Consider the following 26,455-nt stretch of genomic DNA (forward strand, 5'->3'; position numbering starts at 1 on the left):
TTGAATGGTTTATTGGAGATAAAAAAAAAAAAATCTCATGAGCTTTCCTATTCTGGCTGGCTTCAAACTACAGTCCTCAAATCTCAGCCTTCTAAGTAGCTAGGATTACAGATATGAGCCATTGAAGCCCTGTTGTCTTTTATGGTCTTTTTTTTTCTTTTTCTTTTTTTTTCTGTTGGTTATGGGGCTTGAACTTTGCCACTGGGCACTGTCCCTGAGCTCTTCAGCTCAAGGCTAGTGCTCTACTACTTTGAGCCACAGTGCCACTTCCATATATTCTTAATGAAATCTCCCCACGTACGTGATATTTTAGCTTGATTTATTCCTAAATACTTCTGAATTTTGTTGTAGTTGGGAATGAGCATTTTCTCTTTGACATATCATCTGTCCACATTTGATCATTGATGGTGTATAGAAAGTTTTAAACTCTGCATAAAAAATGCCTGCAATTCTTAGATCCTTTTACTAAATATTATGTATCAAAATAGCATCACACTTTTCAGCAGCACTAGAAGCAAAAACTTGGTGCAACAGTGCCTTCATAGAATTGGAACAAACACACTTGGTCATCAGATTGTGGGAAATGTTCCTGAAAGATACATGAAAGTTCTTAATGCTTTTTTTTAAAAATAACTTCTAGGTTTACATAAAATGTCTAAAATAAGCTATTATTATTACATGCTCTGATGGTCCCTTTTGGGAAGAAAATTGGTGATTTTGATTTAATAAAGTAACTAATAGCTCTTGAAGTACCTTTTAATACTGCTAAATATTATGGATAGTACATTACTAATTTTGAGCTAAGTGACCAAATACAATCTTTATTTGGTTGCCTTATGACCTTCAGTACTTAGTAGGCATTATGCAAATATTTTTGTTGAATAGATGAATTTATTTTATGTACTGACAAGTGTATAACAGTTACCTTTTTTGGTCTGTGCTTATAGCTTTTAGTGTACTTTCATATGAGGCTATTTTGAGCCTTAGAGTGCTTAGGGATATAGAAATGCTCACTGCTTCTGTACAAGTCTATCAACTAAGACTTGTTTGTGAGTTGATGTACTTGAAGCCTTGGCTGAACAGTGGTGTGTTTTAGACAGAATTGAGATGTTGCTGTTTCAAGTTCCTTGTGCTTTTTTTTTTCTTTTTCTTTTTTTTTTGGTTGGTTGTGGGGCTTGAATTCTGGGCCTGGGCACTGTCCCTCAGCTTTTCGGCTCAAGGCTACTGCTCTACCACTTGAGCCACAGCACCACTTCCAGTTTTTTGGTGGTTTATTGGAGATTAGAATATCACGGCCTTCATGCCCTGGCTGGCTTTGAAGCATGATCCTCAGATCCCAGCCTCCTGAGTAGCTAGGATTACAGGTGTGAGCCACCAGCGTCTGGCTTACTGGTGCTTTCTACTTGTTGGATCATTTCTCCTGCCATAGCAAGGCTCAAGCAGGTGCCCCAGGTTATTTTCCCCAAAAAATGTTTCAGTAACATACCATTGTCTACAGAATTTGAAAGCACACTTCCTTTTTGGGCTTCTCTATTTCTTCTTTCCCCTTCTCAAGTAAGTAAATTTTTGGAACAAAATTAGAAGAAGACATTTAGTAAAAACATGTAAATTAATAAATGTAGGTCATCTCTCAGTTCCCTTAACATTGAGTAGTCACTTTTATCTGTGTGCTATGAAACTTCCTTCAAAGCATACTTCTATAAATGTGTTTATATATATATATATATATGTATTGGTAGATGTCAACCTTGTTTTATTTATTTTGCCAGCTTTAAGATTTGAACTCAGGGCCTCATGCCTGCTCTGCTTGCCATGCCTCCAGCATGGCTTTTCACTGATTATTTTGGAGAGGTAGTCTTTTATTTATTTATTTTTTGTGCATGGGCTGGCAGATCCCAGCCTCCTGAGTAGCTACAATTACAGATGTGAGCCGCCAGCACCCAGATTTCTTTTTCTTTTTTTTTGGTCGTGGTCCTTGAACTCAGCCTGGGTGCTGTCTCTGAGTTCTTTTGTTCAAGGCTAGAGCTCTACAACTTGAGCCACATTGTTATCTTCCAGCTTTTTCTGAGTAGTTTATTGGAGATAAGAGTCTCATAGACTTCTTGCCTGGGCTGACTTTGAATTGCAGTCCTCAGATCTCAGCCTCCTGAGTAGTTAGGATTGTAGGCGTGAGCCGCCGTTGCCCAGAGAATCATGATTGTAATCTGTGCTATACTGTATTCTATATTACTACTGTAAATGTGACCCTTTCTTCCATTATTTCCTTAAATGATAAGTATTTGTTTATTTTATTCAAACTTTTGTTTTATAGACATTGCCTAAGATATTGAGCCACATTGCCCCAGCATTTTGCATGAGCAGCTGTAGCTTTGTAGTGGAAAAATCTAAAGAATCTACAGCACGTGTTGTAGTTTGGCGGGAAATAGGAGTGCAGAGAAGCTATACCATGGAGAGTACTTTGTGTGGCTGTGATCATGGAAAATACAAGGTGAGCAACTCAGGAGCTCTGGACATAAAGTAGTGTCATGCATATGCTCATAGTTTTCAAGTACATTAAATGTACATTTTTAAAATTAAAGTATAAGTAATTTGCTATAATGGAATTGAATCAGCTCTAATAATAAGCATGGTTGTTTTCAACTTCTCTGAACTAAATAGCTTGCTTAATACCTTAAGTTTTAGTTACATCTGTCTAATTCTTCACATGTGTGTGTGCATGTGTGTGCGCATGTGCATGCCTGCTTGTACTGGGGGCTTGACTCAGGGCCTCAAGCTCAGCTTTTGTGCTCTACCATTGGAGCCACATCTACACTTCTGGATCTTTTTTTCTGGTTAAAGATAAGGGTCTCACAGATTTGACTGCCTGGGTTGGCTCTAAATTTAGATCTTGAGATCTCAGCCTCTTGAGTAGCTGGATTATAAGAGTAAGCCACTGGAACCCACCTGAAATGAATTTGCTTAATTGCCACAGAAAATGGAAAATTAACTGACTATTAATGTTATTTGGTCTGTTCGTGGGGCCTGAACTCTGGGCCTGGGCGCTGTCCCGCAGCTCTTCAGCTCAAAGCTAGCGCTCTACCACTTGAGCCATAGCACCACTTCCAGCTTTTTTCTTTTTGCTTATGTGGTTCTGAGGAATTGAACCCAGGGCCTCATGAATGCAAGGCAAGCGCTCTGCCACTGAGCCACTTTCCCAGCCCCTAGATTTGTTTTTTTTTTTTTTTAATGATAGTTACTTTGTTTCGTTTTTTTACTGACTTAGGAATAAATCATATCGTATTAGTATATATAAAGTAATGAATGTTCAAGCATCCATACAGGAACTGTGACTATAATATGCAACACTGGCAACCAAAATGGTGGATTACAGGAACTCTTTTTATTTATTTATTGTGAAAATACTGTACAGAGGGGTTACAATTACATGGGCAAGATAATGAGTACATTTCTTATCAAGCATTGGAGCCTCCTCCTTTGTTTCCCCTTCCCATCCCATCCTCCCCCCACCCCTTTACTACACCCCCCCCCCCCCCGCACCAAAGTTGTAAAGTTCGTTTTCGACATAATGACTTATACGTCTCATTGTTGCAATGGGTCCACCTGTATCCCTATTTAAACGATTTGTTTTTTCCTTTCCCCTCCACAAATTATAACAATATCAAATACAGTGAAAGCAAGGGTTATACCGTGGGGGAAGGACATACAAAGCAACAAAGAAATAATCTTATAAATGTGTTAGAAATAATCACATGAAAGAAAAACATTTGAATACATATCTTAGGGTTCATTTCCCTAACATCAACTTAACTGACCTTTTCTGCCTGACTCAGACATATACTAGTTATTGTAAATAAGGGAAACCATGGGACCTATGTTTCTTTGGGCCTGGCTTACTTTACTTAATATAATTTTTTCCAAGTCTTTCCATTTCCTAACAAATGGGGCAATGTCATTCTTTCTGATGGAGGCATAGAATTCCATTGTGTATATATACCACGTTTTCTTGATCCACTCTTCTACTGAGGGGCATCTGGGTTGGTTCCATATCTTAGCTATGGTAAATAATGCTGCAATAAACATAGTCGTGCTGGTAGCTTTAGTGTGGTCTTGTTTGTGAACATGATTACAGGAACTCTTAACCAGATTTTGTTGAAATAGTTTCACACAACTGTAAAAGTAACAATCATAAAACTTAATGTTCATCAGTTTTTCCTCCCCAGTTTGTTGGTAAAAATAATTTGCTCCATAGTGAATGGGATGGAGACATTTTGGTAAAATTATCTATGATCTGTAGAAAAGCCAGAGTTGAGTAGGCATTTTAGAAATAGTTTTTAAGAACAATTTACTTTGTAACCTGGAATAATTTCATGTTATTAAGGACTTTACAATATAAGGTCATATTTTCATATCAGCCTTTTAATATTATTTATGTAATTACAAATTCTTTTTAATGAGATGCAGCAAAAGGAAAGCAAACTTTCTAATTTACATGTAATACTACCTTATTTCTAGGGTTTACAGATTGGTACTCGAGAATTAGAAGAGATGGGAGCAAAATTTTGTGTTGCTCTAATGCGTTTGAAAAGACTGACCTCTCCATTGGAATACAATCAGCCTTCCAGCCTGCTTGACTTTGAAAATGACTTAATTGAATCAAGCTGTAAAGTAACCAGGTAGGACACAGTTGTTTTATTACACTGAATAGTTAAGTGTAGGAAAAGCACAAAGATTTTGATAACCAAGAGCAAGCTTAGAGTTAATATAATTTTACACATCTAATATTTGTCACAAATTACCTTGATAAACTTGATTCTTTCATTATTGAATGAGATTTTAATGAAAAAAATCTATATTTTGAGTGTTTTCATTGATCTTAATGGTTTTCTTTTATCCTAAAAATAATCCTTGAAGAAATCTTCCACTTAGGTAATATCTTAAATTAAGAGGACTTAGAGTCAGGATTCATATTTCAAAAGTGATTTTCTTTTGTTGATATCCGTTTATATAGAGAAGCAGTGGCTGTTCAATAGTCATCTGATTATATGTAATGGAAACAGTTAAGTTTAGCATCTCTTTGACTATTTACATTTGTCAAAATTTTTTGAATAGTCTTTTTCTTAAAAATTTAGAATATCTGACATTTGATTAGTTCCAAAGAAATTATTTTTTAAAGAAATAACTCATAATGCTAAACTATTAAATTTTATGTTTGATGTAAATAGGTAAGAGCAGTTCCACTTTATGAAACCTTTGGAATTTTCTTTGTTGTTGTTTTAACTTGCATAAATCACTGTAGCAGTTTTAAGTGCAGTAAAACATTAATTGGAACTCCAGCTTTTACTAATGTGATAATTTAGACAAGAGATCAGCTGCAGTTCTGAGTTCTTCCAAGTGCCTACTAAACAATGACAAGTGAATTCAAATATTGCTAGTTCTCACTGAGATTTAGAAGTTGGCTTTAATTCGTGTGCTACAGTCCTTAGACACATTATGGTTACATTAGATAGCCCCAAATTACAATTTTGATTATTAACACTTCATAGTTCTGACTTATTAGGCTCTTGACTATTTCACCTTCTGGGTAGTTAGGATGATAGATGTGAACCATTGGCACCTGCTGCAAATGGTGTGTGTGTGTGTGCGTGCGTGCGTGCATGCATGTGTCAGTGCAAATGGTGTGTGTGTGTGTGTGTTTGTGTATGTGTGTGCATGTGCACGTGTCAGTGCCAGACTGGAACTTGAACTCGAACTCTGGGCCTGGGCTCTGTCTTTAAGCTTTCTTTTTTTGCTCAAGGCTAGCACTTTATCACTTGAGCCACAGCTGCACTTACAGCTTTCTTTTCTTTTCTTTTTTTTTTTTTTGTTGATCATGGGGCTTGAACTCTGGGCCTGGGCACTGTCCCTCAGCTCTTCAGCTCAACGCTAGCACTCTTGACCACTTGAGCCACAGTACCACTTCCGGTTTTCTGAGTGGTTTACTGGAGATAAGAGTCTCATAGATGTTCCTGCCCAGGATGGCTTCGAACCTCGATCCTCAGGTCTCAGCCTCCTGAGTAGCTAGGATTATAGGCGTGAGCCACCGACACCCAGCTAGCTTTCTTGGTGCTTAATTACAGATAAGAGTCCCATAAGCTTTTCTGCCCTGGCTGGCCTCAAACCGTAATCCTCAAATTTTAGCTCCCTAAATAGCTAGGATTACAGGGTGCTAGTTTTTAATCACATTATGTACCTGAAAACACAAATCTAACAATAGGCAATTATAAATTCAAATAGTTTTCCCTTGGAATGTTCCCCTAGCTCTTTCTCTTAATTTTAGTGTTAAGTGACCAGTCACTTTTTCCTCTATGCTGTCATTCTTTTCTCTCATTTCAAATCAGTTTTGTGTGTATGTCTGATTTTCCTTGATCGATGTATCCTGATGCTTTTGAGGTTTACAGCTTCTCAATCTTAGTTTGTCTGTTGCCTTGTTATTGTATTCAGATTATGCATCTTTGGCAGAAATATCTTGGATAATGTGTTTGTTTCATTGCATTTGGTTGTAGTTTATAGTTTTAGTCTCATTTTTTAACATTCCCTTTTATCCTTAATTAAGATGGTGTTTGCTGAGTACCAGTAGCTCATACCTATAATCCTAGCTACTCAGGAAGCTGAGATATGAGAATTCTAGTTCAAAATCAGTCCAGGCAGACCAATCCAAGTTAACTAGCAAACAGCCAAAAGTGGAGGTGGAGATTCATCTTTGTGTGGAAAGCTAAGCAAGAGCATGAGGCCCTGAGTTCAAGTGACCATGTTAAGTGTCATGTTTCTCTTCTTTCAGTTGTTCATTAAAAAATATGTATTGGACTTAACAATTTGCACTTTGATTCAGTAGTACTGTAATACTTTATTTTGAGGTTCAATATTATCCTGATTTGGTTTGTTCAACTTCTTCTTCTTCTTCTTTTTTTTTTTTTTTTGGGTCCAGTCGTGGGGCCTGAACTCTGGGCCTGGGTGCTGTCCCTCAGCTCTTCAGCTCAAGGCTAGCACTCTACCACTTGAGCCACAGTGCCACTTCCGGCTTTTTCCTTATGTGGTGCTGAGGAATTGAACCCAGGGCCTCAAGCATGCAAGGCAAGCGCTCTACCACTGAGCCACATTCCCAGCCCCTGGTTTGCTCAACTTCTATATGTTTTTGACATGTCCACAATCTTTGAGGACTCCCTTACTTCCCAGTACAACAGGATTTCCAGGTTCATCTTTGCAGGTAGTTTATCCAATTAGAATGTCATTTTTTCAAAGTTTCCTGATTCCATTTGGTAGAAAATGGTATTTATATAAAAATCTAGTTACAAGTTGTATTTATTTGAAGTATCGCTGCTCTCCAATTCTCTCAAGTAGTCACAGCTGTAGAATATACTTAAGTATTTACATATATGACATACATGCATATAAACATCCATGCACATAATCAGAAATCTTGAATACTCTCAGTTTATAGTGGTACTTTTGATTACAAACCTACACCTAATTCAATCTAGTTTTCAAATTTATTATTTTTAACTCCAAGTTTAATAGTGAGAACCTGGTATTCATTACTTTTAATAAAGTTACTTATTTGATCAACTTTTTTTTTAATTGTGAAAATACCGTATAGAGGGGTTACAATTACATGGGCAAGATAATGAGTACATTTCTTATCAGGCACTATTGCCTCCTCCCCCCCCCGCCAAAGTTGTAAAGTTCATTTTTCGACATAAGGACTTGTACATCTCATTGTTGCAATGGGTCCGCCTGTCAACTTTTCTATGTATTACAAGTCTCCCATCCCCACTGCTCTCTCTTGAATATTTTCCTCACTCCTCTCTGGTCCCAACATTCAAAGAAGAGTTTTTAAAAAAAAATAGTTTTTACAATCCTAATTGAGAGGCAAAGATAGAAGGATTGTGGTTCAAGGTCAGCCTGGGCAAAAATAAGAGAGAAAACCAATCTCAAATCACACCTGAGGGGCTGGGAAGGTGGCTCAGTGGTAGAGCGCTTGCCTTGCATGCATGAGGCCCTGGGTTCGCTTCCTCAGCACCACATAAGCAAAAAGGAAAAAAGCCGAGAGTGGTGCTGTGGCTCAAGTGGGACAGTGCCCAGGCCCAGAGTTCAGGCCCCATGACCAGACTCCAAAAAAAAAAAAAAAATCACACCTGTAATCTCAGCCACTCAGAAGTAAGTAGAAGGACCTCAGTGTGAGGATGGCCCTACACAAAAGTGTGAGACCTTGTATCTGGAGATTAAAAGCAAAAGGGCTGGAGGTAGATGGGTGGGCTTAAGTGGTAGAGCAAGAACAAGACCCTGAGTCCAAAAACCCAGTATTGAAAAAGAAAAAGAAATCTCAGTGCCTAGAATATAGTCGCTGTTCACTGTGTGATTACATTCTGTTGATGAGCTGTTATGTTTAAATATTTATTAAAAACTTCTTGTAGTCAGTACTATGTCAGGCTCTTAGTGTGCAGTACATGGAATCAGAAGAGTGGCTGTATGTGCCAAAGGGACGTGTGGGCATGATTGGGAAACACAGCTACATTTGTGAGGTCTCACAACTCTAGTTACCAAAGAATACACTAAAAGTTATACACATTTTGAGAAGGACTTACTAAATGAATTTTAATTAAAAAAATTTTTTTTGGTCAGTTGTGGGGCTTGAATACTGAATGAATTTTAAAATGACCTGAATTTATATGGAAGTTTCTAAAGTTAGTAAGCTTTGAATTAGGGTGTACAAGGTAAGATTTGATAGAGTAATATTAGCTGATATGAAGGAAACAAAATTAGCCTTGGGAAAGACACTAATATAGGTAAGGTATAAAGTCTTAGGCTTAAATTGAAGAAAGTGTTAAGGAAAAAGTGTTTAGTTCTGTGTTAATATGAATGCCTCTCTATGATAGCTGATAAATCCTATATGTAATATGAAAATTCTAAATGTTTAGAAGCTTATTATAGCTGACACTTGTGTGAGATAAGTGTCAGGTAATGTGGTACTCTGAGGAACAATAATAGAGAACATCTGGAGCTTAGATGATTCTTCAATGTCACAGCCAGAGTCAAGTTTTTCAGTGTGATGCTTCTTTACTATACATTTGTTGTTATTTTGTTTTCATTGCTTTCCATATAATACAGATAGAAGAAGGAAGGGTAATGACCCAGTTTCTGATTGGCTGAAGATAAAATTATCCAGTTTCATATTGGAGTTATTTGTAATAATCTATTGCTTTTAAGTCTACTCTTCTTTAATAGAGATTGACAGAGCTTTTCTCCTCCTAGTTACTGTCATTTATGGTTTTAGTGTTATATTTCTTTCTTTCATGTGTGTGTGTGCACATGGGTGCCTGCTTGCCTGCCTGCCAGTACTGGGGCTTGAACTTCAGGGCCTAGGTGCTGTCCCTGAGCTGTCTTGCTCAAGGATAGAACTCTGCCTCTTGAGCCACAGCTCTACTTCTGGCTTTTGGGTAGTTTATTGGAGATAAGAGTCTCGGACTTTTCCTTCCCTGGCTGAGTTTTGATCCTTATATCTTAGCCTCCTGAGTAGCTAGGATTACAGGTGTGAGCCACTGGCACCTGTAAATTTCTTTTTGTTTGATTTTGCCAGTCCTAGGGCTTGAACACAGTGCCTGGGCATTGTTCCTGAGGGTTTTTTTGTTTGTTTTGTTTTGTTTTTGCCAGTCTTGGGGCCTGAACCCTGGGCCTGAGTGCTGTCCCTCAGCTCTTCAGCTCAAGGCTAGCACCCTACTACTTGAGCCACAGCACCACTTCAGGCTTTTTTTTTTGTTTATGTGGTACTGAGGAATCGAACCCAGGGCCTCATACATGCAAGGCAAGCACTCTGCCATTGAGCCACCTTCCCAGCCCTGAGCTTCATTTTTTCCAAGACTAGCATTCTACCACTTGAGCCACAGTGCCACTTCTGGCTTTTTCTGTGTATGTGGTACTGAGGAATCTAGGGCTTCATGCATGCTAGGCAAGCACTCTACCACAAGGCTATATTCCCAGCCCCTGTAAATTTCTTTTTTTTTTTGGTTGGTCGTGGGGCTTGAACTCTGGGCTTGAGCGCTGTTGCTCAGCTCTTAAGCTCAAGGCTAGCACTCTACCACTTGAACTACAGCGCCACTTCTGGTTTTCTGAGTGGTTTATTGGAGTTTCATGGACTTTCCTGGCTTTGAACTGGGATCCTCAGATCTCAGCCTCCTGAGTAGCTAGGATTACAGGCGCCCGGCCCTGTAAATTTCTTAATAGTTGGTTATTCATTACACTATCTTTATTGTTTCTCAGAAACTGTTTAGAAATAAATGAAAATCCTTGCCATATTATTATATGGGTAGTGGGGTTTACATCTTGTTCTTTGTACTCTCCCCCCCACATATCTTCTTACCCTACCTGTTCTCTATGTATGATAGTCATTTCTGTTATTTCATATTCTGTTTGCATGTTGCCAGTTCTCAGATACCTTTTCTCAGTTCTAGCCCTCTGTTTAACGTCCAACTTGATTACATACCCTTGGACACAAAATTAACTTAACTAAAGCTCAGAAGTGTCTGCTTTCCTACTTTACCCCAAACAAATCTGTTCATCCTTAGCCATAAGATTGTGTCATATTCTTGGCATCTTTGTCTCTTTTTTCCTCCTCCCTCTTTTCTTCCCTTAGTCTAATCCCATTCAGTACCAGAATGTCTTAATTTCTCCTTCAAATTATTTCTCAGGCCCGGTAGCTCACGCCTCTAATCCTAGCTACTCAGGAGGCTGAGATCTGAGGATCACGTTCAAAGCCATCCCGGGCAGGAAAGTCTGTGAGACTCTTATCTCCAATAAACCTCTAGAAAACCAGAAATAGCACTGTGACTCAAGCGGTAGAGTACTCGCCTTGAACTGAAGTGCTGAGGGACAGTGCCCACACTCAGATTTCAAGACCTACCACCAACCAAAAAAAAAAAATTCTCAGGTCTTTCCCTTTCTTTCTACCATTGCGACTATGACATAGGTCAAGGCTACCATTGTCTCTTACATGGACTATTCCAACAACCTTCAGACTAGTCTTGCTTCTTGTATTGTTTGTGTCCTTTAGCTTCTTTGTTTGTTTTTTTTTTTGGTGGGGGGTCCGGTCATGGGGCCTGAACTCTGGGCCTGGGCGCTGTCCTTCAGCTCAAGGCTAGCACTCTACCACTTGAGTCACAGCGCCACTTCCGACTTAAAACTTATGTGGTGCTGAGGAATCGAACCCAGGGCCTCAAGCATGCAAGGCAAGTGCTCTACCACTGAGCCACCTTCCCAGCCCCCCTTTAGCTTCTTTGTATGTAGTCCTCACTGCTGTGATTAAATACCTTCAATTGTGGTCCAGCATGAGCCAACACTCTCTCTTCTATCTTGTTTGTCCTATTCTTACTTTGTGTTTATACCATTACAACTGCTCCAGCAACTTTTAATGTTTGCAAGCACAGTTCTAAACTATGACAAAAGACTTTGTAATTTGTTCTAGATTGCTACCTCAATTAAAATATGATAGTAGTGGAATACCAGGGAAATGAAATACATATTCCATTTTCCAAAGAATAGAGATAAAAATTCTGATATGATGATTTTCACCATACATACAATTCTGTGTAAAAGCTTTGGAATACTTTTATTTTTTGTTCTTTTGCTGCCATAGAACAGTAGTAAAAAGTTTGTGGACTACACTAGTCTATGGACCACACCTTTGTTCTCGACTAAGTGAATCTCTTTGTCATCCTAGGGGTCTTTGCAAGTACTGTTTTCTCTGCTGGAATATCTATGCATTTACTTCTTTTAACATTTTATCCTCAGAATTGTTCAGTTTTAGTGTATTATGTTTAGAAGTGAATTTATTGCTAATATATCTTACTAGAAATACACTTTTAACATCTAGATTCTTCAATATTGAAAAATTCTCGGCTAATTTCTCTTTGAAAATGACTTTTATTCTGTACTCCAGAACTCCTGCATCGGACTTTTTTTTTTTTTTTTTTGGTTGTGGGGCTTGAACTCTGGGCTTGGGCGCTGTGTCTGCACTCTTCAGCTCAAGGCGAGGGGTCTACCGCTTGAGCCACAGACCCACTTTCAGTTTTCGAGTGGTTTATTGGAGATTAGAGTCTCACAGACTTTCCTGCCAGGGCTGGCTTTGAACCGTGATCCTCAGATCTCAGCCTCCTGAGTAGCTAGGATTACAGGCGTGAGCCACTGGCGCCTGGCCTGCATTGGACTTTATTTTTGTATTTGCCATACTATCTCTTAACTGCTTTTTCCATTTCCTGTCCCTGCTTCAGTCTAGATGGAATATTCAGTAGCACTTTATACTCTTCAATTGTTTCCAGTCTAAAGTTTTATCTCAAGGGAGATTTTATGTTAATGACAATATATTTCACGCACAATCAGTTCTCTTTTGTTTCTGCTTGTTTTTATTTTATATTGTTTATTTTATGGCTTTTATTCTTTGAAGATCCTCATCACATTCAAAGTCATTTGTAGATTTTGCTGTTCTTATTATATTGAAGTATCTGCTGTGGATCCTGAGCCTTGTAGTCTACAGACTTCAGTAAGAAGAGCTGAAGGACAGTGCTCAGGCCCAGAGTTCAAGCCCCACGACTGACCCCTTTTCCCCCAGAAGAGAAGTCTTTTCTTATCCTTCACCTGGCTAATGCCTAGGTAACTCTGGAGGCTCTATCTATATACTTTAATGCTGTATTATGTGCCAATCAGAGTGTCTTGTACAGAGTGATTATATATATTGTGTTGAATACTGATTGGTATCCACATAAGATTTAGAAATTCTGTTGGGGATTGCTAGAGGATGGAGATAGTGTGTGTGTGTGTGTGTGTGTGTGTGTGTGTGTGTGTGTGTGTGTGTGTGTGTGTGTGTGTGTGTGTGTGTGTGTGTGTGTGTGTGTGTGTGTGTGTGTGTGTGTGTGTGTGTGTGTGTGTGTGTGTGTGTGTGTCAGACAGACAGACAGTAGAGAGGAGAGAGAAAAAGAGAGAGGAGAAAGAGAATTCCCTAAATCCAGTGAGAAGGCTTAGACTTTGTCTTTTAGGTCTTTTGTAAGGTTTGAAGCCCTAGGCAAAGTATGGGGGTTTGTTTTTGTTTTTGTTTTTTGTTTTTGTTTTTTTTTTGTTTTCTTTTTTCTGTGCAGGTCCTGGGGTTTGAATTCTGCTGGAGTATACTGTTCCTAAGCTTCTTTTACTCAAGGTTAACATTCTACCATTTGAGCCACAGTACTACTTCCAGCTTTTTCTGAGTAGTTTTATTGGACATAAGACTCTCACAGACTTTTCTAGACGGGGCTGGCTTTGAACGGTGATACTCAGATCTCAGCCTCCTGAATTGCTAGGATTACAGGCATGAGCCACCAGCACCCAGATCATGGCAAAGTATGTTAAGTGAGAGTGAGGGTTTTGTTTTTTTAACCTGAAAATAGTCTATGGATTTTATTAAAACTGAAAAGCTGGAGGCAAGAAAACTCTATTGGAAGATGCTTGGAATTGTTTATATTTGAGAAGCAGACAAGAGCTCCAGTAAGAAAATGGGCATTTTTATTTTAGAGATAATATGAAGTAGCATTGAAAAGCTCTTCTTGATGGTCAAATATGGGATCAGAATTGGGTAAGGTCACATTTCTAACTCTTAAGTGGGGAGGACAAATGATAAGATATATTAGCTATTCTCTCTTGTCACTATGACAAAAATACCTGGCATCAACAACTTAAGGGAGGAAGTATTATTTTGGCTTCCATTTCCCCTGTACCAGCCTGGATCAGTTTTCTTGTTTATGCTTCCCCCTGTAGCTGGGGTGACAGGCTCACACCGTTGCTCCCAGCTATTAAGCTATGAGCCCATGCTAGCCTTGAACTATGATTCTCCTGATGTTCGTCTCCTAAATAACTAGGATTATAGACGAGCTACACCTGATTATCTTTGTTGATTTTTTTTAACTGTTAATTTTCTGTCTTTCTTGGTTCTAATGTGTAACTTCAGTATCAATTTAATGAAATTCTTATGTGTTTTAGTTAGTTGAGTTAATTTAAGAATTTAAGAATTTTTCAAACCCTTCTTTCAGTGCTGGAATTCTTCATTTCTTAAATAATGGAAGTTTTGAGCTACTGAGGATGCTGAGAATCTGAGGATTGTAGTTCAAAGCCAGCCTGGGCAGGAAAATCTGTGAGACTCTTATCGCCAGTAAACCACCAGAAAACAGGAAGTGGCTCTGTGGCTCAAGTGGTAGAGCATTGGCTTGAGCTGAAGAGCTGAGGGACAGCACCTAGGCCCAGAGTCCAAGCCCCACAACTGACCAAAAAAATAAAGAAGTTTTAAAACTTTTTAGATGGGGTCTGGAAGGTGGCTCAGTGGTAGAGCGCTTGCCTTGCATGCCTGAGGCCCTGGGTTCGATTCCCCAGCACCACATAAGCAAAAAGAAAAAAGCCAGAAGTGGCACTATGGCTCAAGTGGTAGAGTGCTAGCCTTGAGCTGAAGAGCTGAGGGACAGTGCCCAGGCCCAGAGTTCAGGCCCCACAACTGGACCCCCCCAAAAAAACAAAAAAAAAAAACTTCATAGATGATGATGATGATTTTTGGTTGTGAAGCTTGAACTTGGGGCCTGGAGCTTTTTTGCTGTTCTACCACTTTGAACCACAGCTCTTCTTCCAGTTTTCTGGGAGTTTATTGGAGATAAGAGTCCCATGGACTTTTCTGCCTAGGCTGGCTTTGAACCACAATCCTCAGATCTCATCCACTTGAGCAGGTAGGATTACAGGCATGAGCCATCAGTGCCTGGCTTGTTACACATACACACACACACACACACACACACACACACACACACACAAACACATTCTCTCTCTCTCTCTCTCTCTCTCTCTCTCTCTCTCTCTCTCTCTCTCTCTCTCTCTCTCTCTCTCTCTCTCTCTCTCTCTCTCTCTCTCTCTCTCTCTCTTTTGTCAGGGCACTGTCCCTCAGTTCTTTAGCTCAAGGTGAGCTCTCTACCACTTGAGCCACAGTACCACTTCTGGTTTTCTGGTGGTTAATTGGAGATAAGAGTCTCAGGGACTTTTCTGCCTGGGCTGGCTTTGAACCATGATCCTCAGATCTCAGCCTCCTGAGTAGCTTGGATTACAGGCATGAACCACAGTGCCTGGCCAGATATTATTTTATATAATCTCATCAATGTTGTTAGATCTTAACCCACACAGTCTTCACCTTCTCTTTTTTTCTTCTACATTTCTTCTTTATTTCTTCCTTTTGATTGTACCTGAAGTCATTTTTCTTCCTCTCAAAGAGCACTGTTAGGTCATTACTGTCCTTTTTGAGTGGTATTTTAGTTAAGATACAGAATCTAGTTAGAGTCTCATTTAACACACTGAAGGTATTACTCTGTTGTCCTTTTGTCTCTCTTTGTCAAGTTGTCTCTTGAGTTGTCAAGTTGGCTGGTCTGGTGATCTGTCTTTTAGGATGACAGTACTTTCTAGATTTATTGCAGTTTTTGATAGTAGTATAAAATAGAAATGATTTTTAATTTTATAAATTTTGAGATTTACATGGTCTGTTAATTTGTGAACTTTTATCATCTATCAGTTTTGGAAACTTTTTAGCCATCTTCAAGTTTTGTTTCTTTCCCATAAGTTTCTGTGACTCCACTTACATTTATATTAGATCTTTTCACTGTATCAACTGCCTTTTATTCTATTATGAATACATTTTCTTTGTTTCTTTTTTTTTTTCTTTCTGCATGTTCTTTCTAATCCACCTTCAAATCATCCATTCCCTCTTTAGCTGTATCTTCTCAGATTCTATTTCTCCTCAGTTTACACCCACTCACTCCCACTTACTGGGGACTGAATCCAGGGTCTTGTCATGTTCTCTATCCCTGAATTGTACCCTCCAACTTTATCTTTTAATTCTTAATCATAAATAATCAGAGGAGGGATAGGAGAAAAAAAAAATCACTGTCTTAAAAGACTTAGCCACAGGTGCTGGTGGCTCATGCCTATAATCCTAGCTACTTAGGAAGCTGAGATCTGAGGATCATGGTTCAAAGCCAACCCTGGCAGGAAAGTCCGTGAGACTTGAGATCTGAGGATCATGGTTCAAAGCCAGCCCTGGCAGGAAAGTCCATGAGACTTACCTCCAGTAAACGACTCAGAAAACCAGAAGTGGCACTGTGGCTCAAGTGGTACAGCACTAGCCTTGAACTGAAGAGCTGAGGGACAGTGCCCAGGCCCAGACTTCAAGCTCCACAACTGAGACACACACACACACACACACACACACACACACACACACACACACACACACACACACACACACACACACACACACACACACACACACACACACACACACACACACACACTTCAAGCTCCACACACACACACACACACACACACACTTCAAGCTCCACAACTGACACACACACACACAGAAAAAAGAATAAAGAAAAGGTTGTGGGGGGGGGAGTCCGGGAGGTAGGGAGGAACTGGATAGTAGGGGAAAAACAAAAGGGGGAGTAGCAATGCTTCATAGGATATGGACTCATTACCTTGCTCATGTAACTGTAACCCCTTTCTCTGTACAGTATCTTTACAATAAAAATATGTATTTAAAATTAAAAAAAGACTTAGGCCCCCCACTTCCCAAGCTCTATAGGGTGATTTTTTTCTAAGTTGAGGAATATTGTATTAAATACATAAGTTCAAAGCCAGAATTTTTTGAATACACTTTGACTTACCTCTCCCTAACCCCACTTGTTTTCTGGATAGTGATTTGATTTTGCCTTTTGGTTTTCTTGCCAGCCAGTTTCACGTTTTTGTGAATTAGGGCATGGGCTGAAGAAGATACCTGATATTCTAATGCTCTAATAAAACCTTTGGTGCAAATTAGTTGCATTCAGAAACTCATTCTTTAAAAATTACTGGCTCTGGGGCTAGGGCTTTTGTCATGTAAATCAGTGTTTCCTCCTTAGCTCCCTCTGCTGCTGATACTTAGCAAAGGGAGGAAGTTGGAATTGGAAAGTAAGCTCATTAATTTTACCAGTTGCCATCATCTTCATTTTATTGAAAGCTCTTCTTTGCTACTAGCTTCTTTCAAGTTTTATATGCCACCTGTCCCCCTACCTGGATTTACTTTGTTAGTACCAGAATTTGAACTCAATGCTTTTGCATATTCTCTTAGCTTGTTTACTTGGCTGCTCTACAGCTTGAGCCACACCTCTAGCCCCTAGATTTATTTTCTAATTTCTTACTAATTACAGTTGTTTTAAAGTTAATGTCTAATAACTCCCATGCTAGACTACTTATGGATCTGTTTCTATTGTATTCCCCCCCCCCCCCCCGGTTCTATTTCTTGATAGGCCTGGTAATATTTGCTCAAATGCTGGACACTCTTAAGAGGCTACAGATATTTTTAATCAAAGAGGATTGGTTTTATTCTCTGATATGCTTTTAGAATAGAACTGTTCTCCAAAACACAGTGAGCCACTGAACTAGCTTGCAGGGGTCACAAAGGTGTGAAACTAGTTAACACTTGACAACCCCTCTTTGCTTTCTAGGTTACAGCCCTCTAGTCATGATTCAAGGTCTAGGTTCCCTCCTTTCCTCCCACAAGACTTCCTCAAGATTTCTGTGGTTTGTTTACTTTTCATCTTGTTTTACTGCTCTTTAAAAAGCCTCTTACACTATATAGTTTAAAATTTGTCAAATGCTTCTGTGGAAAATTGAATGTTGGAGTCACATCTCTGCAACTCCATTTTTTCAGGAAACCTGGCAGCTCAGAACTCCAGTTTTTGCCTGAAATCCTTTGAAATTGCTGAAAGCTCTGATGACTTCTCTGCTTCTAGCAGCTGCCATTGCTTTGCCTTGGTTTCTACTGGACTTTGCCTCACGTACCTTTTCTTTTTTTCTGACTTTGCTTTTTGTATCCTTTCACGTATTGAGTCATAAGTATGAATACAACTGTATGCTAGTAAACCACTAATCCTGGGGTGGTCTTGGGACCCTTAACAAACATGTCCATTCCAAATTTCTGTTAAGTTTGATTATCTTGGAATTCTATTGAGAATGAATGATTAGAGACAGATTATGAGATCCTTTTACATTTGGGTGCAACTGAAGCTCAGAATTTTTGTGTCATCAACTAGTAATTCTTGACAGAATCAGGAATTGGATCCAGGTCTACTCAAATTTTCCCGGTTTTTCATTGCATTTTATATCCTATACTGATTTAAGATTTTGAAGTTCTTGTGCACTGTTGGGTAATTTATCTATTTCAGTCTTACTTGTAAGCAATGTTTTTAGATCAATAACAAAAGGAAGCTGGAATGTAGTGATTAATTACTGTTTCCCAGAGGCACTTTAAACATTTTTCCAATGAAAATATAAATAAATTAGAAGATTTCTCTCCCTTTTTGCAAGTAAATAAACTTCTTTTATTAGCTATCCCATACACTAGTTCTGTGTGTGCACACATATATGTGTATGTGCATGCATTTGTATATATTTCTGTCGCTTAGGATTTAACACAAGTTCTTGTATTTTCTACAGATAATTTTGCTTACCTTGTGATATTTAGGAGATGCTATATTTACTGCTCATAAGATAGGCATCAAATTATAAATGTAATAACACAGCATTTATTTAGGTAATTTTCACAGTTCTCTCTCTCTCTCTCTCTCTCTTTTTGTTGGTCATGGGGGCTGAACTCTGGGGCTGGGCGCTGTCCCTCAGCTCTTCAGCTCAAGGCTAGCTCCCTACCACTTGAGCCACAGCACCACTTCCAGCTTTTTTCTGCTTATGTGGTACCTCATGCATGTGAGGCAAGCATTCTACCACTGAGCCAACTTCCCAGCCTGGTTTTTATATTTTAATACAAGAAAGCTGGACACAATCGGTAATTTGGAAATTGGATATTTGAGCATAGAATATTTTTCTGTTTATGCATCAGATTAGAAAATGTCCCCCATGACATCTTTATTGTACCATCTTAAAACAGATTGTTCTCAAAATGGTTAATTTTTAGAAATACAAGATCAAGTGAGGTGCTGATGGCTCATGGCTACTCAGGAGGCTGAGATCTGAGGATCGTGGTTCAAAGAAAAGTCCCCTTGAGACTCTTATCTCCAATTCACTACTCAAAAATCAGAAGTACCACTGTGGCTCAAGTGGTAGAGGTCTAGCCTTGAGCACAAAGAGGCTCAGGGATAGTGCCCAGGCCCTGAATTCAAGCCCCACAACTGAAAAAAAAAAGCGTGTGTCTGTATGTAACATATACATAATATATATTAGTATGTACAATACATATTATATAATATATTAAATATATAAAGTATATGATATGTATATAATATGTAAGTATATACTATGATTATATATTATAATATTATATATATATATATATATATATATATATATATATATATATGCTCAAAAGAGGCTCCACAGTTACAAAGGTAGAGGGAGTATTTTTAGGAGTGATGGCTTGAGACTGCCCATTGCCTGAGCTCTTTAGGAATTGAGGAAGAGAATGATTTACATTTTCCTTAATTGGATAGATTTTATTATTGTCAGAATAACGCTTTATGCTTGTAAAGCTTAATAGTTTATAAATGTTATTTATCGCCTAACTTGAGCTAGACAGCTTTGTGAGATAGATGAAGCTGATATTGTTATCTCTACTTTCTTTTTTTTTTTTTTTTTTTTTTTTTGCCAGTCCTGGGGCTTGAATTAAGGGCCTGGGCACTGTATCTGAGCTTCTTTTGCTCAAGGCTAGTACTCTACCACTTGAAGCACAGCACCACTTCCAGCTTTTTCTGTTTATGTGGTACTGAGGAATAGATCTTAGGGCTTCATGCATGTTAGGCAATCACTCTGCCACTAAGCCACAGTCCCATCCTGTTATCTCTGCTTTTCACTTGAAAAAACTCATTTTTGGAAAGAGTAAACCACTGAACAGCTGATTAGTGGGAATAGAGGCAGAAACCCAGAATTTATAGCTTTATATTCAGTTCACCATTTTGTTACTGTCATGTCTAGATAGGCCTGCATTCTGGTGCTTTGTTTTGTATTGTTATTTTTTGTGACAATATATCCCTGTGTAGCCTAAGCTGGCCTCGAACTTGTGATTTTTCTGCCTCATCTTCTGAGAGCTGGGATTACAAGTGTGTTACTACCATAACCAATTGTCTGATATTGTGAATAGCAAAGAGGTTTAATAGAAGCAGGTAGCATATATTTTACGGTAATTGTGAACTTTTTATGTTTAGGTTTGTATAGTGCTTGGTAGTTTAGTAACTAGAGAGTACACAGAAAACTTTCCAAATCTGTATGAAGCAGTGTTGCTTCTGTTCTCTATAGAAATCACTTTAATCATAACCTTTTCCTATATGATAATGACACAAGTCAGAATTTCATTGCATTCAGCCTATCAAGTAGCTTTGTGGGTAAAGATATTACTTTACTTGAAGCAGCATATCTGATTTGCTTTTGAACTAAAATGCTATTTTCTTTCAGAACAAAATGTCTTGCTGAATTGTTTCTGGCCTATTCAACATTACACTAAAATTAAAATCTAGAATATAAGGGTGTTAAGACAGGTTGAAACAGCAGCTGAAGAAAAACAGGAGAAAAGAAATAAACTTTTGAAGAACAGGAGAACAGGAAGTAGTGGAGAAACTAATAGTGATGGGAAATAATGAAATGCTGATTACTCTTTCCTTTCCTTGCAATTGTAAGAATATTTTAATTCCTATATGCTTATATAAGGGGGAGTATTATAACCCCAGGGCAAGTTACCTGCAAAGTACTTAAATGAAGATTGTTGTGAGAATCATATGTGATAATGCATATGAAGGCAATGCCTAATTATGAAGTATTCAAAACATAAGTTGGGGCTGGGAAGGTAGAGTGCTGGCCTTGTATGCATGAGGTCCTGAGTTCGATTCCTCAGCATCACATACACACTGTGGCTAAGGGGTAGAGTGCTAGCCTTGAGCAAAAGAAGCTCAGGGTCAGTGCCCAGGCCCTGAGTTCAAGCCCCAAGCATAGTAAAAAGAAAAAGAAAGAAGAAAGTTTAATAGCCAGGTGCCAGTGGCTCACGCCTGTAATCCTAGCTACTCAGGAGGCTGAGATCTGAGGATCGCGGTTCAAAGTCAGCCCGGGCAGGAAAGTTCATGAGACTCTTATCTCCAGTAAACCACTAGAAAACCAGAAGTGGTGCGGTGGCTCAAGCGGTAGAGTGCTCGCCTTGAGCTGAAGAGTACAGGGACAGCGCCCAAGCCCAGAGTTCAAGCCCCACGACCGACCAAAAAAAGAAAAAGTTGGAATTTTTAATGAGAAAGATGAATTGCTGTGGTTAGTATTTTGACTAAATTTTTTTTTCTAAAGCAAAATTAGTGGGGTGAGATAATATAAATATCAATGATTTTGTCAACTTCCATGCTTTTCAAAGTCTTAGACCTTTTTTGGGAGCTGACAGGAGGTGGTTAAATGAGTAAGCCACAGCTCTTGAACTGTCTAAAATTTAGAACCAATAAAGCAGGCTCACGAATGGGCAGGCTCACTGCATGCAATACATGATCAAATGGAAGGCTTGTGTAGAACATAAAGAGAATGTAGAGAAAGTGAATACTTAGGAAGAATATCTGAGAATGAGTGTGAGCTGAATTTTGGAGGAAATCTGAGTAGTTTGAGGAGAAAGGTGTAAAATACAGCCTATGCCAAGGAACCAGCATCAGTCAAGGCTTATCATATGGGGTGGAGTGTGGGTTGAAAGGGCAGCCAGGACCTGAGATTCGTACAACTTCCTGAGTGAATGATATGAGACTATTGGAAGAGAAACAGGTGGAGAGAACAGTAAGTTTTCTAGCAAGGAGTTTGGAATAGCCATGGGGCATATTTAGTAAGTCCATGTATGCAGAGAAGTTCAGTAGAGTCAAGACTAGAAATTTGGATTTGGAACTGTTTATAATATAGATTAAAATGAATGAATTCAATTCATGTAGGACATGCATATAAGAAAAGCTGCCACAAGCATTTTTAAAAATTTTTTATTTATTTTTTATTCTGAAAATACTGTACAGAGGCATTACAATTACATGGGCAAGATAATGAGTACATTTCTTATCAAGCATTGTAGCCTCCTCCTTTGTTTCCCCTTCCCAACCTCCCCCCCCACCCCCATCCAATCCTCCCCCGCCCCCCCCCCAGTTGTAAAGTTCGTTTTCGACATAACAATTTGTACTTATTGTTGCAATGGGTCCACCTGTATCCTTATTTAAAGGACTTGTTTTTCCCCTTCCCCTCCACAAATTATACTGACATCCAATACAGTGAAAGCAAGGGGTTATACTGTGGGGGAGGGACATACAAAGCAACAAAGAAATAATCTTATAAATGCGTTAGAAACAATCACATGAAAGAAAAAAAACATTTGAATACATATCTTAGGGTTCATTTCCCAACCTCACCTTATCTGACCTTTTCTGCTTGACTCAGACATATACTAGATATTGGGTAAATGCCCAAAAGTGGGATTGCTGGGTCATAAGGGAGCTCTGTGTGGAGTCTTTTGAGGAACCTCCATACTATCCAAAGTGGTTGAACAAGTTTACACTCCCACCAACAATGAAGTAAGGTTCCCTTCTCTACACATCCCCTCCAGCATGTGTGGTTATTAGAGTTCTTGATTTTTGCCATTCTAGTTGGGGTGAGGTGGTATCTTAATGTTGTTTTGATTTGCATTTCTTTTATGGCTAGAGAGGTGGAGCATTTCTTCATTTGTCTATTGGCCATCGTTCTTTCTTCTTCAGAGAAGTTTCTCTTTAAGTCTTTAGCCCACTTATTTATTGGGCAGTTGTTTCTTTGAGGATTGTTGTTGGGGGATTTAATTTTTTGAGTTCCATTTATATTTGTCTGTTGTACGGCTAGTGAAGATCTTCTCCCAATCTGTGGGCTTTCTATTGATCTTGCTAGCTATGTCCTTTGCCATGCAGAAGCTCTGCAACTTCATGCAATCCCATTTGTTTGTCTGACCTTTCTTTGATTTGTTGTGTTTCTGGGTCTCTATTAAGAAAATTTTGGCCTGCGCCAAGGAGACCTAGGGTTTCTCCTATTCCATCCTGTAATGTTTTCAGAGTGTCTGCTTTGACTTCGAGGTCTTTGATCCATTTGGAGTTGATTCTGGTGCAGGGTGATATATAAGGTTCTAGTTTTAGTTTTCTACAAGTAGTTAACCAATTTTGCCAGCACCATTTGCCAGCTGTCTTTCTTCCATTCTATTTTTTTAAGCTCCCTTATCGAAGATTAGATGGCCATAGGTCTGTAGGTTGATTTCTGGGTTTTCAATTCTATTCCATTGGTCCTGAGGTCTGTTCTTGTGCCAGTACCAAGCTGTTTTGATTACTATGGCTTTATAGTAGAGTTTGAAATTTGGTATTGATATTCCTCCAGCAGTGTTCTTTCTGTTCAGGAGCATTTTTTGCTATTTGGGGTCTTTCATTGTTCCATATGAATTTTTGGATTGCCTCTTCTATTTCCTTGAAGAATGAGGTTGGAATTTTGACAGGTGAAGAATGAGGTTGGAATTTTGAGAGGTATCACATTGAATTTGTAGATAGCCTTGGGGAGTATTGCCATTTTCACGATGTTGATCTTTCCAATCCAGGAGCATGGGAGTTTTTGCCATTTTCTAAATTCTGTTTTGATATCCTTTTTCAAGTTTTTAAAGTTTTCATCATAGAGGTCCTTCACTTCTTTGGTTAAGTTAATTCCTAGGTATGTTATTTTTTTGTGGGGGTAGTTACAAATGGAGTTGCTTTCCTAATTTCAGCCACACTTTTCTCATTGTTGGCATACAGAAAATCCATTGATTTTGGGGGTGGGGTTAATTTTGTACCCTGTTACTTTGCCAAAGTTTTGAATCCGCTTGAGCAATTTGGGAGTGGAGTCTATGGGATTCTTTAAATACAAGATCATGTCGTCTGCAAAGAGGGAGAGTTTTATTTCTTCTTTCCCTATTTGGATCCCCTTATGTTTGCATCTTGTTTTATTGCTGTAGGTAGGCATTCTAGTACTAGATTGAAGAGAAGTGGAGAGAGCGGACATCCTTGTCTCGTTCCTGAGTTAAGAGGAAATGGCTTTAGTTTTTCACCATTAAGTATAATGCTGGCTGTAGGTTTGTCATATACAGCCTTTATTGTATTGAGGAATGTTCCATGGATTCCTAATTTTTCCAAAACCTTCATCTTAAAGGGGTGTTCGATCTTGTCAAGTGCTTTTTCTGCATCGATTGAGATAACCATGTGGTTCTTATCCTTGCTCCTGTTGATGTGATGAATTATATTAATTGATTTGCGTATATTGAACCAGCTTTGCATCCCTGAAATGAATCCTGTTTGATCATGGTGTATGATTTTTTGGATGAATTGTTGAAGTCGATTGGCCAAAATTTTGTTGAGAAGTTTTGCATCAATGTTCATCAAAGAAATGGGTCTATAGTTCTCATTCTTTGATGAGTCCCTGCCTGGTTTTGGGATGAGGGTTATGATGGCGGCTTCATAGAATGTATTCGGTAGTGAACTTTCTCTTTCAATTTCATTGAAGAGTTGGAGGAGTATTGGTGTGAGCTCTGCTTTGAAGGCCTTGTACAATTCTGCTGTAAGTCCTGGACTTTTTTTAGATGGGAGGTCTCTTATTGCTGTTTCTATTTCAATGCTTGATATGGGCCTGTTAAGCTGGTTTAACTCATCTTGGTTTAGTTTTGGCATGTCAGTATTTGCTAGGAAAAGGTCCATTTCTGCCAAATTCTCAAACTTATTAGCATAAAGTTTTGCGAAGTATTCCCTTACAATGTTCTGAATCTTGGTTGTTTCTGTGGTGATGTTTCCATTCTCATCTCTGAGTTTATTTGGGTGTGTTCTCTTCTTTTTCTGATAAGATTTGCTAAGGGTCTGTCAATTTAGTTATTTTTTTCAAAGTACCAAGTCTTTATTTTGTTGATTCTTTCTATAGTTTTTTTTTGGATTCTAATTCATTTAATTCTGATTTAATTTTAATTATTTCTTTCTGGCTACTGGATTGGGGTTTATCTTGCTGCTCTTTTTCAAGGAGGTTCAGATGTCTCATTAAATTGTTGGTTTCAAATCTCTCCAATTTGTTGATGTAGGAACTCAGAGCAATAAACTTGCCTCTGAGTACTGCCTTTGCTGTGTCCCAGAGGAGCTGGTAATTTGCGCGCTCATTTTTGTTGAATAGCATCAACATTTGAATTTCCTTTCTAATCTCTTCCATGACCCACTCTTGATTCAGCAGTGTGTTGTTCAGCCTCCATGTGTTGCCGGACTTTCTTTGGTTGCTTTTAGTGTTGAGTTCTAATTATATTCCCTTGTGGTCAGAGAGAATGCAAGGTATAACTTTAATGTTTCTGAATTTGGACAAGTTTGGTTTGTGGCCTAAAATGTGGTCTATTTTAGAAAATGTTCCATGTGCTGCTGAGAAAAACATGTATTCTGATTCTGCTGGGTGAAATATTCGGTAAATGTCTGTTAAATCTAGTTGATTTATGCAATTGTTTAGATCTGGGGTTTCTCTGTTGAGTTTTTGCCGAGTTGATCTATCTAGTGGGGAGAGTGGTGTGTTAAAATCCCCAACAATTAATGTCTTTGGATGTATGTGGGATTTGAGGGAAAGTAGTGTTTCTTGGATAAATTTGGGTGCTCCTTTGTTTGGCAAATAGATATTTAGAATTGTATTATCCTCCTGAAGGAGAGATCCTGTAATTAGTATGTAGCGACCTTCTTTATCTCTTCTCACGAATTTTAATTTGAAGTCTATTTTATCTGATATTAGGATTGCAACTCCCGACTGTCTATGGGGGCCGTTTGGTAGATTTTGTTCCAGCCTTTAAAATTGAAAATGTGTTTTTATGGGCAAGATGTGACTCCTGAAGGCAGCAGATAGAAGGATCTTGCTTTTTAATCCAACTAGACAGTCTATGTCGCTTAATTGGAGAATTAAGTCCGTTAATGTTGAGAGATAGGACTGAGAGGTATTTGGGAGTTCCTACCATGTTATCCACCTTCTTGGGGGCTGCGAAAACGGGGTTCTTCCTATGGTTCTTGGATTCTCAGTTTGGGTGCAGTTTCTTGGCCTTTATTGTGGTCTTGTTGGTTTTCTATGCCAATATTCCATTTGCTTATCAGAATAGGTGAATGGGGCTCCTGTCAAAGTCATCAGTATAATGAGCAAGATCAAGGCTGAAAGGATAGAATTGTTTTCTGGACTAATGGTCCCAACCATTACTTGATATGGTGCTTTAATTTCCTGAAGCTTGCCTTTCAGGTTGAACTTCTTTGACCTGAAAGTACATCAGCATCTGATATCCTCACCTGGTTTCTTTTCTTCTGTCTTGGAAATTACCTGACTTCATCCTTTAAGAACATTTTTG

General features: G+C 38.7%; 1 protein-coding gene across 9 annotated transcripts in view; it reads left to right on the forward strand.

Annotated features, from left to right (window-relative positions):
• The window catches only part of Agtpbp1 (ATP/GTP binding carboxypeptidase 1), a 210,576-nt gene that overhangs the window by 156,482 nt on the left and 27,639 nt on the right, over positions 1 to 26,455 (forward strand). For 6 of the 9 annotated variants that reach the window (XM_070035472.1, XM_070035475.1, XM_070035476.1 and 3 more), the window contains exons 24-25: positions 2,312 to 2,488; positions 4,513 to 4,673. In XM_070035472.1, coding sequence (XP_069891573.1) covers positions 2,312 to 2,488; positions 4,513 to 4,673 — 338 coding nt within the window. Of the gene's footprint in view, positions 1 to 2,311; positions 2,489 to 4,512; positions 4,678 to 17,773; positions 17,901 to 18,558; positions 18,656 to 26,455 lie in introns of those variants that run through there. The other 3 variants (XR_011375108.1, XR_011375109.1, XM_070035477.1) reach the window with 3 other exon arrangements.

Source organism: Dipodomys merriami, unplaced genomic scaffold (assembly GCF_024711535.1).
Source record: "Dipodomys merriami isolate MVZ:Mamm:240054 unplaced genomic scaffold, mDipMer1.0.p SCAF_26, whole genome shotgun sequence".
NCBI classification, from domain to species: Eukaryota; Metazoa; Chordata; class Mammalia; order Rodentia; family Heteromyidae; genus Dipodomys; species Dipodomys merriami.